The 14,444-nt window shown below is 36.9% G+C and overlaps 1 protein-coding gene across 21 annotated transcripts in view; it reads right to left on the minus strand.

The window, feature by feature from the left end:
* The window catches only part of EPB41 (erythrocyte membrane protein band 4.1), a 198,345-nt gene that overhangs the window by 77,003 nt on the left and 106,898 nt on the right, over positions 1–14,444 (minus strand). For all 21 annotated transcript variants that reach the window (XM_077775926.1, XM_077775916.1, XM_077775925.1 and 18 more), the window contains 2 exons: positions 9,231–9,273; positions 1,270–1,345 (listed from right to left, as the gene is read on the minus strand). In XM_077775926.1, the coding sequence (XP_077632052.1) occupies positions 1,270–1,345; positions 9,231–9,273 (119 nt within the window). The remainder of the gene's footprint in view (positions 1–1,269; positions 1,346–9,230; positions 9,274–14,444) is intronic.

A 14,444-nucleotide genomic window follows, 5' to 3' on the forward strand; every position in this document is an offset into this window, starting at 1 on the left:
GAAAAAAGCAGAAGAATCCCTCATTTCAAATGAGATTAGGGAGATGTGTAAAATGGGGGAAAACAGTGCAAAGTTTGTAGAAAAGCACCACCCAAATAAGGCCAAGGCAGTCTGAGCGATGGATCTGTTTAATGACAATGCATTGTCAATTTCCATGAACTCCTCAAAAGGAGGCAAAAGCAAGTGTCCCTGGATAGGTTCCTTGTTAAAGTTGCACGAAAAGAAAAAGATTCCATTGAGCCAATAAATAGAAGTGATCCCTTTACTGATAGTGAAGTCGTCCTACACAATAAGCCTCCTCTCTTAAGCCTCCTCTCTCGTCTCCTTCACACCAGCCACAAAGGTTTTCAAAGTTAAGTGCAAGTTAATTTGTTAATTTTTCTTTATATTTTGTATTTATTATTTTGTATTATATTACAGTACTGAAATTTTTATATGGAACGAATCATCTGGGTTTCCATTATTTCTTATGGGGAAATTTGCTTCAATATAGAAGTACTTTGGATTACAGGCATGTTTCCAGAACGAATTATGCTCGCAAACCAAGGTTTTATGGTACTTAACACTCAGAGTTTACTTAGGCAGAATTAGAAAGCCATTTCTCAGCAACCAACAGTTCAATTTAACAAACATTTGCCAAGCACCTACTATGTATAAGAATGTTGTGGATATAAATATGTATAATAGTATTTATAAATATGCTGGCTTTCCATTTTCTTTTTTAATATTAATATTTACATAGAATCCAATAAAGGCCATTTTCCTAAAATAAATCAGTAAGTTGTTTTCAAAGAGTACAAGAGTTATTTCATAAATTAAGTGGGCTCAAAAACTACTGAAGATCCTACATACTGAGGATTATGTACCTAAAGGGAGTTAAGAAGACACAACAGTAACACAGGCTTCTGCTTTTTTGATCCCTCTAATAGAAAACATGGTGGGGAAGGAGTATTAAAGAGAGAAAGTAGTAGAGCTATTTTACCACAATATTTACATCTTGCCCTTTGGAGGGCATGGGGTTTATAGGTGTCCTGTACATAACTTGTCATAATGCCCATGAGAAGCAAGGTTAATTCCCCTGCCAATTTCCTCCAAGCACATCACAGATAAACAAGGCTTTTAGGCCCACTTATTTGCAAACCTGCCTTGAAGTGACTAGAAACTAAAGTTTAATAGCACAGAATTTTTCTTCAGTTCCAAATAAGGAAATTCCCAGAGCTTATGAAAATGAGAATTACTTATTCTATATTTAACCATTAATAAACTTACCTTGTTATATCTTCTGTTAACTGTGCTGGGTCAGGCGGATAAAACTTGACATTAAATGTAAAATTCCAGGGGACACCTGTAAAGGTAAACACAAAAGAATTTTATGCTTATGCCTAAGTTTCTGATTGTTAGAGGAGCACCTAAAATATTCAAAGTTTTCTTTTCCTGAGGTTTTTTAATATTCTCATGTTTGTGGAAAGATTTGATATTTATTTAAGAAAGAAAAAGTTATTTTTTTTAATGTTTTGTTTATTTCTGAGAGAGAGAAGCAGCATGAGCAGGGGAGGGTCAGAGAGAGAGAGAGGGTGACACAGAATCTGAAGCAGGCTCCAGGCTCTGAGCTAGCCGTCAGCACAGAGCCGGATGCGGGGCTCAAACCCATGAACCGTGAAATCATGACTTGAGGTGAAGTCAGACGCTTAGCCGACTGAGCCACCCAGGCCACCCCAAGAAAAAGTTATTTAGAACCACTTAAGAGAGTTTGAAAGTGTGATTTTTTGTCTCTTTGAGCTCTGTATTAGGTAACTAATATAAAATACTTGATAACACCTATGGTTGGTGGGGAAAATAAACATAATTATCTATTGCTGTCTGGAAGCAACCTAAATATATATTCATTTAGCAAGAGAAGATGTAGCTCCAAGATACAGTGTTAGGTGAAAACATACTAAGGCCAAGAATAGTATACATATAGAAAGCAACCAAGAATGTTAGAGGGTAGAAAGAAGTATATGTTACAGGTACGATTACATACGCATAGGCAATCCCTATAAGGATATATAAGAAACCAGTTATAGTAGTTGGTAAACTAGGAAGGGGAACTCCAGTTTTCCTGGAGAGGACAACTGATAAGATAGGGGGAAAAGGTAGGAGGAAGACCTGTTTTCATGGTATACTCTTTTATATCATTTGAATTTTGTACATGTGCTACGTATTAAATATAAACATTTACCTTCTTTAAAGGATAATCTTTGTCTCCTCCCAATAAAATGCAAATTCCTGGGGCTAAGAACTTTTGCTATTTTATTTGGTGCATATCTCTAGCGTTCAAAACAGTGCTTGGTAGAACACAGATGCTCAAGAAATATTTGCTGAGTGAATGAAGGAAATAAAGTAACTAATCTCACAGCATTGTTGTGAAGGTCATATGAGGATCCTACAGCTTCAGAGAAAAAGAGGTACTAACATATTAAAATTATCCAGTAATCCAGGGCCACCAATGACTTTATGCTACTAGACATAATCAAATGAAAACAAAAACAAACACCTGCATTCCGGTTGTATTTTTCTCTCCATTCAACCCAAAACAAGAAAGTTTAGCTGTATTAGAAATAACTGTATCTAAACCAAAATGTCTCAAATACGAACTCTTTTGCTTTTCTTAACAGCAACTGTAAGAAGAGAAACCCAGATTTTCAGTTCCCATTCTTCTCTATGTAAGAGGTGCAAGTTTGGGATCTTGCTAATGAAGATACTCATTTACTGCAAGCTAGCTCAGAGTTAAATGCAATAGAGAGACTATCAAATGTTAATCACTTGGAATTTTTAAAAAATATTAAAGTTAAGCTTTAGTCAGTGACTGTTCCTAGAATATGATACATAAGATTAGTAATATCTTATGGAGAATATTTAATAGGGGGGAAAAAGGTGGCTGGAAAAGCTCTAAAATTTTTTAACATTAAAATCTCTGCCTTCTCACTCAACGACACTTCAATGACATTCCCACCAAGTGCATAAGCTGAAGATTCATGTACCAAGAAGAAATATCAGACACACTCAAAGTATAAAATATACCAAGTATAATTATAAAATATACTAATTATAAAATAACTAGCCTGGACTCTTCAAAACTATCAATGACTCAGGAACTGCTCCAGATCAAAAAAACCTAAAGAGATGTGCCAATTAAATGCAAAATGTCACCATAGACTTTATTTTGCTATAAAGAATACTATGTGGACAACTGATAAATAAGGTCTGTAGGTTGCAGTATTGCTTCAATGTTAATTTCCTGCTCTTAATAACTATTATAACTATATAGGAAAATTCCTAGATTTTAGTATATTTTAGGGGTAGACAGATATCATAACTGCAACTTATTCTCTTTTTTGTTCTCATATTAACCATCCTAAAGTATACAATTCAGTATATTTAGTGTACAATTCAGTGGCATTTAGTACATTCACAATGTTACACAACCATTATCTCTATCTAGTTTCAACACCTTTTCACCATTCTCGAAGGAGACTCTATCCATTACACAGTCACTCCCTCACTGCTCCCCACCTCTACCCACTGGCAACCATTAATCTGTTTCGTTTCTACAGATCTACTGTGGCCACAATATGTGGCCATTAATATTTGGCTATTTCACTTTGAGGTTTTCGAAGTTCATCTATACAGGAGTATATATTCCCCTGTAAGTATGTATGTACATGCGATACGTGTGTGTGTGTGTGTGTGTGTGTATGAGTGTGTATCACATTTTGTTTACCCATTATCTATTGATGGACATTGAGTTGTTTCTCCCTTTTGTCTACTGTGAAAAGTGCTGCCAAGACGCACCTTTAAAATGCTTCAGGAAAAAAATTTAAAAAATAAAAAAATAAAATGGTTCAGGAGAAAAAAACTATGTGCGTATGTGACTGTATAGATAAAGAGAAAAAAAGACAAAGCAAATGTAGTAAAATATTAACATTTGAGGAATCTGGGAAAAGAGTATCCACGAATTCATTGTAGCATTCTTTGAACTTTCTGTTAGGCCTGAAATTATGTCAAAAATATTTTAAATTAATGATTGAAAAAAATTCCTGCCTTCTGAGGACACAGGAAGCTAGAAATTCTCATATACTACTACTGGTTGGGAGGTAAACTATTACAATCAATGTAAAGGAGAGCAATTTGGCAATATCTGGTTAAACTTAAACATACCCTATAATCTAACACTTTCAGGCATATATCCTAAATCCAGTGTGTTTTTAAACTGTGGATCATGATCCATTGTGAAATCAGTTTAGTAGGTCAAAATCAGCATTTTAAAAAATGAAACAGAATGCAAGCAAACAAAAATCAGGATATCCCTCATAGTAAAGATTAAGAATTGTTTTGTGAAATTTTCTTTTCACCTGAATTCCAAAACTCATGTTGAATATGAAAAGCAAGTTACAAGCGATTAACTATTATATAATTCAATTTACATGATGTTCAAAAAGGTAAAACAATATTTTTAGGTATGTATTCATAGGTAATAAAAATGATTAAAAAATACAATGAAATCACCAAAACAAAATCCAGGACAGTTGTGACCTCTGCAGGAAAAGGAGAGAAAGATGCATCTGCAAGGGGCACACCCAGACTACAGAATGTTTTAAATATAATTTGTGTAAGTTATAGATCTGTACTTTTCAGTATATACAGAAGGTATGTGGATTTCTTGCTTTTGCTGTACACTATTCCAGAAAGGGGTGGAGGTGGATTGCCATACTCAGTGGGGGAGATCGCTCTTATTCACAACCAAGGGAATTAAGCTGGGAAGAGAGAGAGAGAGATGACAAACCTCAGAAAAAGGTTCAAATGGATCATGTTGGGCCTGGGGGAGAAAACACAGACAAAGTGATGTTATGTGTGGGATGTAAGTATGGGATATATAAGAAAAAATTAAAAACATGGATTAAAACACCCCAAACTTATGAAAATAGTTTTCTATGGATAGGGAGAGAAGGGGATAAGACTTAGAGGAAAACAAAAAAGATAAAACTTCTAGGCGCTATTCTATTCTATTTTAAATGTAAAATGTTAACAAATGTTAATTCTGGGTAATGTGTACATAGATATTTCTTACGTTAATCTCCATACTTTCTAGATGTTTTTAATATGGAAAAAATCTTGCTGGCGAATATCTATTTCAATTTTAGATATTCATACTTTTTTATTCTACCTCTAGGAAGTTATCTACAGAAACGTGTGTGTGTGTTACTACAAGCTACTGAGAGCAAACCAAAATGTCCATCTACAGGACTGCCTGTATCTATGTATATATATATAGGGTGCTACAAATACGCAGTCATTAAGAAAATTTTTAAACAGGGTGCCAGGCTGGCTCAGTCGGTGGAATATGTGACTCTTGATCCCAGGGTTGTGAGTTCAAGCCCTACATTGGGCATAAAGTTCACTTTAAAAAAAGACAGAGAGAGAGAGAAAAGAGAATTTGTTGTTGTTGCAGTTTTAATTTTTTTTTTTCTGAGAGAGAGACAGCATGAGCAGGGGCAGGTCAGAGAGAGAGGGAGACACAGAATCTGAAACAGGTTCCAGGCTCTGAGCTGGCTGTCAGCACAGAGCCCGATGCAGGGCTCAAACCCATGAACCATGAGATCATGACCTGAGCTTAACTGAATGTGCCACCCAGGTGCCCCAGAAAAGAGAATTTGTAAAAAAAAAAGAAAGAAAAGAAAGAAAGAAAAAATAATAATAAATTAAAATTAAATTAAAAAAGAAATTTTTAAACAAAGTGAATTTATATATGCTGGTATGAAGAATATTCCAAATTATGAGCCTGGGTGACTCAGTTGGTTGAGCATCCAACTCTTGATTTCAACTCAGGTGATGATCCCAGGGTCATGGGATCAAGCCCTGTGTTGGGCTCTGCGTGAAGTATAGAGCCTGCTTAGGATTCTCTCTCTCTTTCTCTCCCTCTACCCCTCTCCCCAACTCACAGGCTCGCTCTCTCTCAAATAAAAATAAAAAATAAAAAATTAAAAGAATACTCCAAANATATAAAGTATACCTACTAAATACATATTTATGTAAAATATACATATTAAATATAATGTGTATATAAAATACATATGTATTAGGTACTATTCATATTAAATATTGTTACAACTATATTTATATTAAGACATAACATAAATATACATATATTTACATTAAAATATGTATATGTGCATCCCTGGAAAGAACACAAGAATTAAAGAACAGGGATACAAGGGAAATTTACCTTGCATTAGATTCATCTGTAACTTTTAATTTTACTCCACGTATTTCTACCACCTATTCAAACAAATTTTAAAACTACATATAGCATAATACATAATGCATACATAATATAATGCAATATATAATACATAACGATGCATAGCAGTCCCCCCCTTATCCGTGGTTTCACCTTTCCGTGGTCAGCCACAATCTGGAAGCAGATGATTCTCCTGATATGTGGTCAGAAGATCAATAGTAGCCTAAGACTAGGTCACAGTGCCTAAATCATTCACCTCCCTTCACCTTATCACACAGCCGTGTTATCATGTCACATTATCATAGGAAGGATGAGTAAAGGACAATAAGATATTTTGAAAGAGAGGGACCACATTCACATAACTTTTATTATAGCATATTATTATAATTGTTCTATTATTAGTTCTTGTTGTTAAGCTCTTACTGTGCCTAATTTATAAATTAAACTTTATCACAGACACATATGTCCAGGGTTTGGTACTATCTGCAATTTCAGGCATCCACTAGGGGTCCTAGAACTCATCTCCTGTGGGCAAGCAGGGACAATACTGTGCAGCATAATTGTATTTGTGAAAGGCAAAAAATTATATATGCCTACAAAAAAATCTTGTAGTTTATACCAACTTAACAGTGGTTGTATCGGGAGGATAGAATTTAGGGGCCTTTTACTTTCTCTATGATGTATTTCCATAATATTTCAATTATTCACATTGAGCATATATTACCTGTATGATGAAAAACATTTAAAAATAAAAAAACAAAATCTTTGCAATAGGTTAATGTCGGGGTACCTGGGTGGCTCAGTCGGTTGAACACCCAACTTCAGCTCAGGTCATGATCTCACGGTTTGTGGGTTCGAGCTCCACGTCTGGCTCTGTGCTGACAGCCAGCTCAGAGCCTAAAGCCTGCTTTGGATTCTTTGTCTCCCTCTCTCTCTGACCCTCCCCTGCTCACACTGCCTGCCTGCCTCTCTCTCTCTCTCTCTCTCTCTCAGAAATAAATAAAACCTTAAAAAAAATTTTTTAAGTCAATCTTCTCCTTGGCTCAATAAAATATTTACATTTTGATCCCCTGTTTAAGTTTGTATTACAAACATAGTTTTTCTTTCCAATGTTAAAGGAAGGTTTTTGTTGTGTTGTAGGGTATTTTTTTTAAGTTTATTTATTTTTGAGAGAGAGAGAGAGAGAGAGAAAGTACAAGTGGAGGAGGGGTAGAGACAGCGGGAGATGGGGGATCCAAAGCAGGCTCTTCTTTGACAGCACAGAGCCTGACTTGGGGGTTAAACTCCCGAACCATGATATCATGACCTGAGCCAAAGTTGGATGCTTAACCAACTGGGCCATGCAGGTGCCCTGTCCTGTTTTGTTTTGTTTTTTTAACGACAAATATGGGTTCTTTTTCTTAATTTTTTTTATACGTATTTATTTTTGAGACAGAGAGAAAGACAGCATGAGTGGGGGAGGGACAGAGACAGGAGACACAGAATCTGAAGCAGGCTGCAGGCTGTGAACCCACGAACCATGAGATCATGACCTGAGCCCAAGTCGCACGCTTAATGGACTGAGCCACCTAGGCACCCCCATGGGTTCGTTGTCTTAGCGAGAGATTTTTTTTAATAGCCAGGAAGATAATCTACTAGATATTCTTCTCAACTCATCATAAATTCTGTTTTTACTTTTCTTCCTTATCAGTCTTCTTATGTAATCATTTGTTCCTGAGGATTGAGGTGTGTGCCTGGGTGATTCAGTCCGTTGAACATCCAACTCTTGATTTCGGCTCAGGTCATGTTCTGAGGGTTGTGGGATCAAGCCTGGCATGTGGCTCCTGACTGAGTGTGGAACCTGCTGAAGACCCTCTCTCCCTCTACCTCTCCCCCTCTCTCTATCACTCTCTCTCTCAAATTAAAAAATATTTTTAAGAATTTTCACTGAAAGAAAAAAAAAGAATTTTCACTGAAAGAGGCCTGGAGTTATGTTTTTCTCATCGTATCTCAAATATTCTGAATTTTTTTTTTGCTCTGACTTGCATTTAAAACAACATTTTATAGGCAAGGAACGAATAGGGGGAGTTGCCAGTCCAAAGATATATTCTGGTTTTCTGTCTCGAGAAATATAAATTATAAATAGGGTCTAAAGGAAAACATATCACCATAGCAAAGTTGTTTTCTTTTAAGAAACAAATGAAAAATAAAATTTGTTTCCAGGTGACAGAATTAAAACTTTCTAACCATGATGAATAACCTCTGCAGTTTCTAGAAGTTTCCTTAAATATAAACTAAAGTACATTTAGTCATAAACAGTAAGAAAACAGTCTCTACCCTTTAGCTAGCCCATTGGACCTGGAGCTACAAAATACTAAACGATGCTTTCTTCAACCTAGATATATTTACCTCAGGACAACAGTCTGAGCAGAAGGTACAACATAATATATACTAGGGGGCTTGGAGCTAGGAGAAAGCCACAGTGTCTGAGGGCCACTGGCAAGGAATTCTTGTTCTACTAACAGAAGAACTGTTTGGAAGAAGATTGTTGAAAACAGACAAAAAGAACCACAGAGAGGAAAACATGAAGAAGGTTAGAATGCAACAGTCCAGAACAATTTAAAAGAACAGGACCAAGTAGCAAACTCCTTTGAGAATGGACTCCCGTATCCTTTTTCTTTCCTTATCTTTGTTCTTCTCTAACCTGTTTTTCTCAACCGTTCCAATCTTGCCCAACTGTGCCTCGTTGTAAAGAAAAAAAAGTCCAGATCTGACCTACATCTCAATAGTGTTCACCTCTGCTGTATCTTTCTATTTGGAATCTCCTCCTTCTAGGGGAAGGCTTTATCTCAATTCCAGAGCCATCTGCCATAGTCAGGATTCTAAAGTGACTCATGGCCAGAAAATGGTTGAAAATCCTCTGACCTACTAAAAGAAAGAAAGAACTATAAAAAGGGCTATGTTCACTTACCACGAACCTGCTTTTTTATTTCTTTGGCAGAATCCAGCCATGTCTGTAAAAAGAAGAAAAGGCATTCACAAAGAGCTCCAAAAAACACATAAATCACAGAGTACCTGAGCAGGGTTATTGATGGTCTTTGAACAGAGTCTCCAGGTCAACCTACATTTCCGATATTCTTTGCATTAACTTCACACAGCGTAGTAAATCTGAGCAGAGAAATAGGGAGCCAGACAGTCAGGGTTGAATCCTAGCTCTACTATTACCTAGTAAGTGATTTGAGGCATCTATTTATCTCAGTTTCCTCATCTACTAGAGGGGATTAAGATGAGATACTAGAAGCAGTGCCTATCTCAGAGACGTATTATGAATATTAAATGATAAATGAGTCATGTATATAAAGCTTTTAGTAAACAAGAAATGCTAAATGAGCACGTGTTTTTTATCATTCTGTACATTCTGTAAAGAGTAGTAGGGATCTGTAACCATCTTAAGATTAGTTAACATCTCCCAGATCATATTTTTCCCTCCAGCTCTGACCTCCAATCTCATTTAAGTTTTCTTTTTAATTTTTTTAAATGTTTATTTATTTTTGACAGAGAGAGAGAAAGAGACAGAGCATGAGCTGGGGAGGGGTAGGGAGAGAGGGAAACATAGAATCTGAAGCAGGCTCCAGGCTCTGAGCTGTCAGCACAAAGCCCAATGTGGGGCTCAAACTCATGAACTGTGAGATCGTGACCTGAGCAAAGTCAGACGCTTAACCAACTGAGCCAACCCAGGCACCCTCTTCTTTTAAGTTTTCTGTATTAGCACAGCATCTGGTACATGGTTCATACTCAGTTAATATTTACTGGATGAATGGTTATGTTGTTTCCCCTGACTACTCTTGCCCACACTAATCTCTCCTTTTACTGTTCTCCAACCCCACTTGCAGTCTACACACCATTTGGGCAAGGTTCTTCCACTTGTGGTGGGCTGTGCAAAATAATGGCACTTGGAAAGAGCCTCACCATTAACTTCTTCCATAAACTCCTTGGAAAATGTTTAAAGACAGAAACGTCTAAATTAAATTGTTTAAAATATTTTTATTGATATGAGACATACAAAAAAGTACCTAAAACATAAGTGTATACATCAATAAATTCTCAAGGTGAATACATAAATTCAACATTATTAGCACCCAAGAGCCCCTCTCATGACTCCTCCCAATCCCTCCCCATTCTCTCCTCCAAAAGGCTAAAAACTGAATTTCAGTGATATTTAGAAAAGAAGAGTAAAGTGTCCCCTCCTCACTCTCTATCCTCAAAGACAAAAGGCACAAGGTTACCATCCTACCTGCCCTACCCAAGAAATGAACTTGAACACCACAGTCTTCTATTTGATTATATACTACTTTAACTGTTAAATAAAGATAGCCATCGCAACAGACAATAAGCACAAGAGTGAAGATTAATTTCCTTTTCTCCCCCCCCCCATTAACAAAGAGAATTAAGAAACGTGTTAAAAATATACCACTTAAGGGGCACCTGGGTGGCTCAGTCGGTTGAGCTTCTGACTTTGGCCCAGGTCACGATCTCACTGCTCATAAGTTTGAGTCCTACATTGGGCTCTGTGCTGCCAATCCCTCCTTGGGATTCTGTATCTCCCTCTCTCTCTCAAAAATAAATAAACATTAAAAAATTATTGTTAATACCACTTATAAAACTGTTTCTTAGAAAAAAACTAGGTACATACTTGTTTAAGCCCTGTCAGACAGGCAGTAACCCTCATCCTTCATTACAAGTAAAGAACCTGAAGTTGTTGTAGGTCCAAAGGCAAAGGAAGACTGTAAAAGCACCAATTAGGAAGTTTGTGGAAACTCTGAGAATCATTTTGTTAAATGTTTGTTTGTTTGTTTGTTTGTTTTGAGAGAGACTAAGCACAGAGGGGGAACGAGAAAGAGAATCCCAAGTAGGCTCCTCACTGTTGGCCCAAAGTCCTATGTAGCACTTGATCTCACAAACCAACAATGAGATCATGACCTGAGCCAAAATTAAAAGCCAGATGCTTAACCAACTGAGCTATCCAGGTGCCCCAAGAACCATCATTTATACCATGCAATCCAAAACTCTTAACAAAGACTATTTTCTACCACTTTGGAACAAATATCTCCCACCATAATCAGGCAACTCTATATTTTCCACTATTTTTTCTGAGAAATCTCCCAAGGTAACCTGAAGATGCCAAGTTTCTTACAGGGATTGTACAGCCATTCTAGAACTCTGGAGCTAGAATTCCCACCAATTTGACATAAAGAGGGCAAACCCTGTGTCAATTACGTATGACTCCAAGGTGTAAGTGACCTTATAGAACAAATCATTGCTTCAGAATCTAGACCTCCAAATCAAAATCAAAAACAATGTGTATAAGATAATAAAAATCAATGTGTACAAGAAATGGTACTTTTATGCTCAATTTAAATGATTCCATTCACAGCATTTTATTTAGCCAACAAATATTTGAGGAATGCCCCCATGTGCTAGACACTGTAGTTTCAAAAAAAGCATTTAAAAATAGCACTTCTCTTCACGAAGCTGTCAGTCTAATGGAAGAGGTGAATAGTGAACAATTGATTTGTTTGTTCTAGGTGTGAAAATGACTATGACAAAAATGTGTGAGAGTGCTATGGGAGAGCATAGGGTGTTCTAGGAGCACAGAGGAGGTGCACCAAGATAGACTGGGGCTAAGAGATAGGAAATGTTTCTCAAAGGAGTGTGTGAGAGACCTAAACTGTGTCTTAAGGGACAAACAAGAGTTAGTCAGGCAAAAAATTAGAGGAAGTAAATAAAAGGCACAGTGTACAAAGGAAAAAGATACATCTGACTTGCTACATGTAGTTGAGCACAGCTGGAACACAGGGGTGAGGAGGGGAGATACAAAATCGAAGAGAATGCTAAGGGTCAGAGCATGGGGGGTGCAGTAGTCCACAGTAAGAAACTTGGACTTTATCAAGTGCCAGGCAAAGGTGGGGGGTGGTCACTGAAGGATTTAAAATAAAGGAGGGACATGAATTAGGGGAAGCATGACTGTAGACAGGGAGATGGTTGAGGCGGTTGCTGAGAATGATACTTGTGGTACAGAAAAGAATAATGGTCATGGGTACTGGCTTTGAAGTCAGACAGTCTTGAGTTCTAATCCTGTCTCAACCTCTCTATCATTTATTTAGTAGCTGTGTAACTTTATATAAGATCATCTAAGTCTCAATTTTCTCATGCATAAAATTGGGATAAAACTACCCTCCTCACAGAGTTATTATGGATTAAATTATTTGATCTATATAAAAAGCATATAACCAGCACTCAGGAAAGTGTGCTGATATTGATAATCAAAAAGGTTTGATAGGATGAAGCCTACAGGTCAGAGAAGAAAAATATCTAGGAGCCTGAATGAGAGAGAAGGTGGTGTACAGGGAGGAATGATGAGAGTTGGTGAGGTATAAAGGAAAAGGATAATTTCCAAGTTGCCACCTTAGGGAACTGGGTGGATGCAGTACAATTCACCAAAATAAGAAATATAGGGTATAAAAGAGAAATGGATTTTCTTGAAGAAGAAGAAAAATAACAAAAAAAACCTGGAAAAAAACCAAATGTCCATCAACAGTAGAACAAATAAACTGTGGTATATTTTTGTAGATATATTTTTAAGGCATCTTTGGAAATCCACATGAAATATTTCAATAGATAGCTAGACAAACAGGTCCTGACACTCAGTAGAGAGATTTGGGCCAAAGATACAAATCTGGGTACTTTCCCCATATAGATGATAGATAAAACCATGAAAGAAGATAAAAATCACAGGGAGCACATAGTAGAGTGAAAAGAAAGAAACTAAGGACAGGCCTTTGGGGAACACTTGCGTTTAAGGCAGGGGGAAAGGGCAAAGAGCTGAGAAATAAACTGAGAAGGAGTGAGCAGAGTGGCAGCAACACAACAGGAGAGACTGGTATCACAGGATCCAAAGGAACAGAAAGCTTCAAGGATGGGGGGACAAGATCATCTATGCTGCAAAATGGACAAGGAACTTAAGGACGAGAAACCCAGATTTATCTTGGCAGGAGTAGTTTCAGCTGAGTGATAAGAGCAGAAATCCAAATGCAATGCATTATACTAAGTGCAGGTGAGGATGTGGCACAATTGGAACTCTCATTCAGGACTGGTGGAGGGTCAACGGGTAACACCACTTCAGAAAACTGTCTGATACTATCCACTAAAGCTGAACATGTGTGTTCTTTATAACCAAGCAATTCCACTTCAGGAATACACCCAACAGAAATGCATGTGACAAGATGTGCATTAAAAGACATGTACAAAAATGTTCCTAGCAGTTTGAAAGCTCAAACTATATACAAGCCAAACATCCATCCACAGTGGAACACATGAAGTGTGGTACAGTCAAACAATGAGCTTATATATGGAAATGAGAATGAATGAACTACTGCTACTCACAGCATGGATATATCGGGTGTATCTCAAAAATACAATACTGAACAAAATGAAAGAAGCCAGAACTATGAGAACATATGTATGGTTTCACAACATAGTTTAAAAGCAGACAAAACTAGTATGTTTTAAACATAGTTTAAAAACATGTTGATAGAGGTCAGGAAGACATCGGTTACTTCTAATGGGGGGTAAGGTAGGAGTAATGACTGTTAGAGGGTGGAGGTAGTGACGTGGAGGGGGACAAAAAGATATTCTGGAGTCTCGTAATCTAGGCGTGTTTACACAGATGTGTTCACTTTGTAAAAATTATTTGAAATATACATGTATGATTTACACACCTCCCTGTATTATGTTAGACTAATAGGCAGTGAGGAACGAGAGGTCGTTATATGTAAACTAATTTCTCACATGGTTATGAAGGAGAGGCAAAAGGGTTATAGCTAGAGAAGAGACAGAAATTAACTGATAAGACAATAAAATACTGAGAGGACAAAATTATAGAACTATCTTATTAGGGATCTTAAGATGCCCTTCAAAACACCACTTCTGGATGATCTTCTGGTTTCTACTTGAATACTTTCAGTTGCAAGGACTCCCTTTAAATTTTTTTAAGGATTCCCTTTAAAGGGTCCGTTTTGCCGATCATATCTTGTGAGTTAAATAAATTAACATTTTAAACAGAATTTAAGTTTGTGCTTTAAAAAGAATCACATTCCTACTTAAGCTTAAAAAAAAGTTTCAAAAC

Source organism: Crocuta crocuta, unplaced genomic scaffold, assembly GCF_008692635.1.
Source record: "Crocuta crocuta isolate KB4526 unplaced genomic scaffold, BGI_CrCroc_1.0 scaffold127, whole genome shotgun sequence".
In the NCBI taxonomy this organism is placed as follows: domain Eukaryota; kingdom Metazoa; phylum Chordata; class Mammalia; order Carnivora; family Hyaenidae; genus Crocuta; species Crocuta crocuta.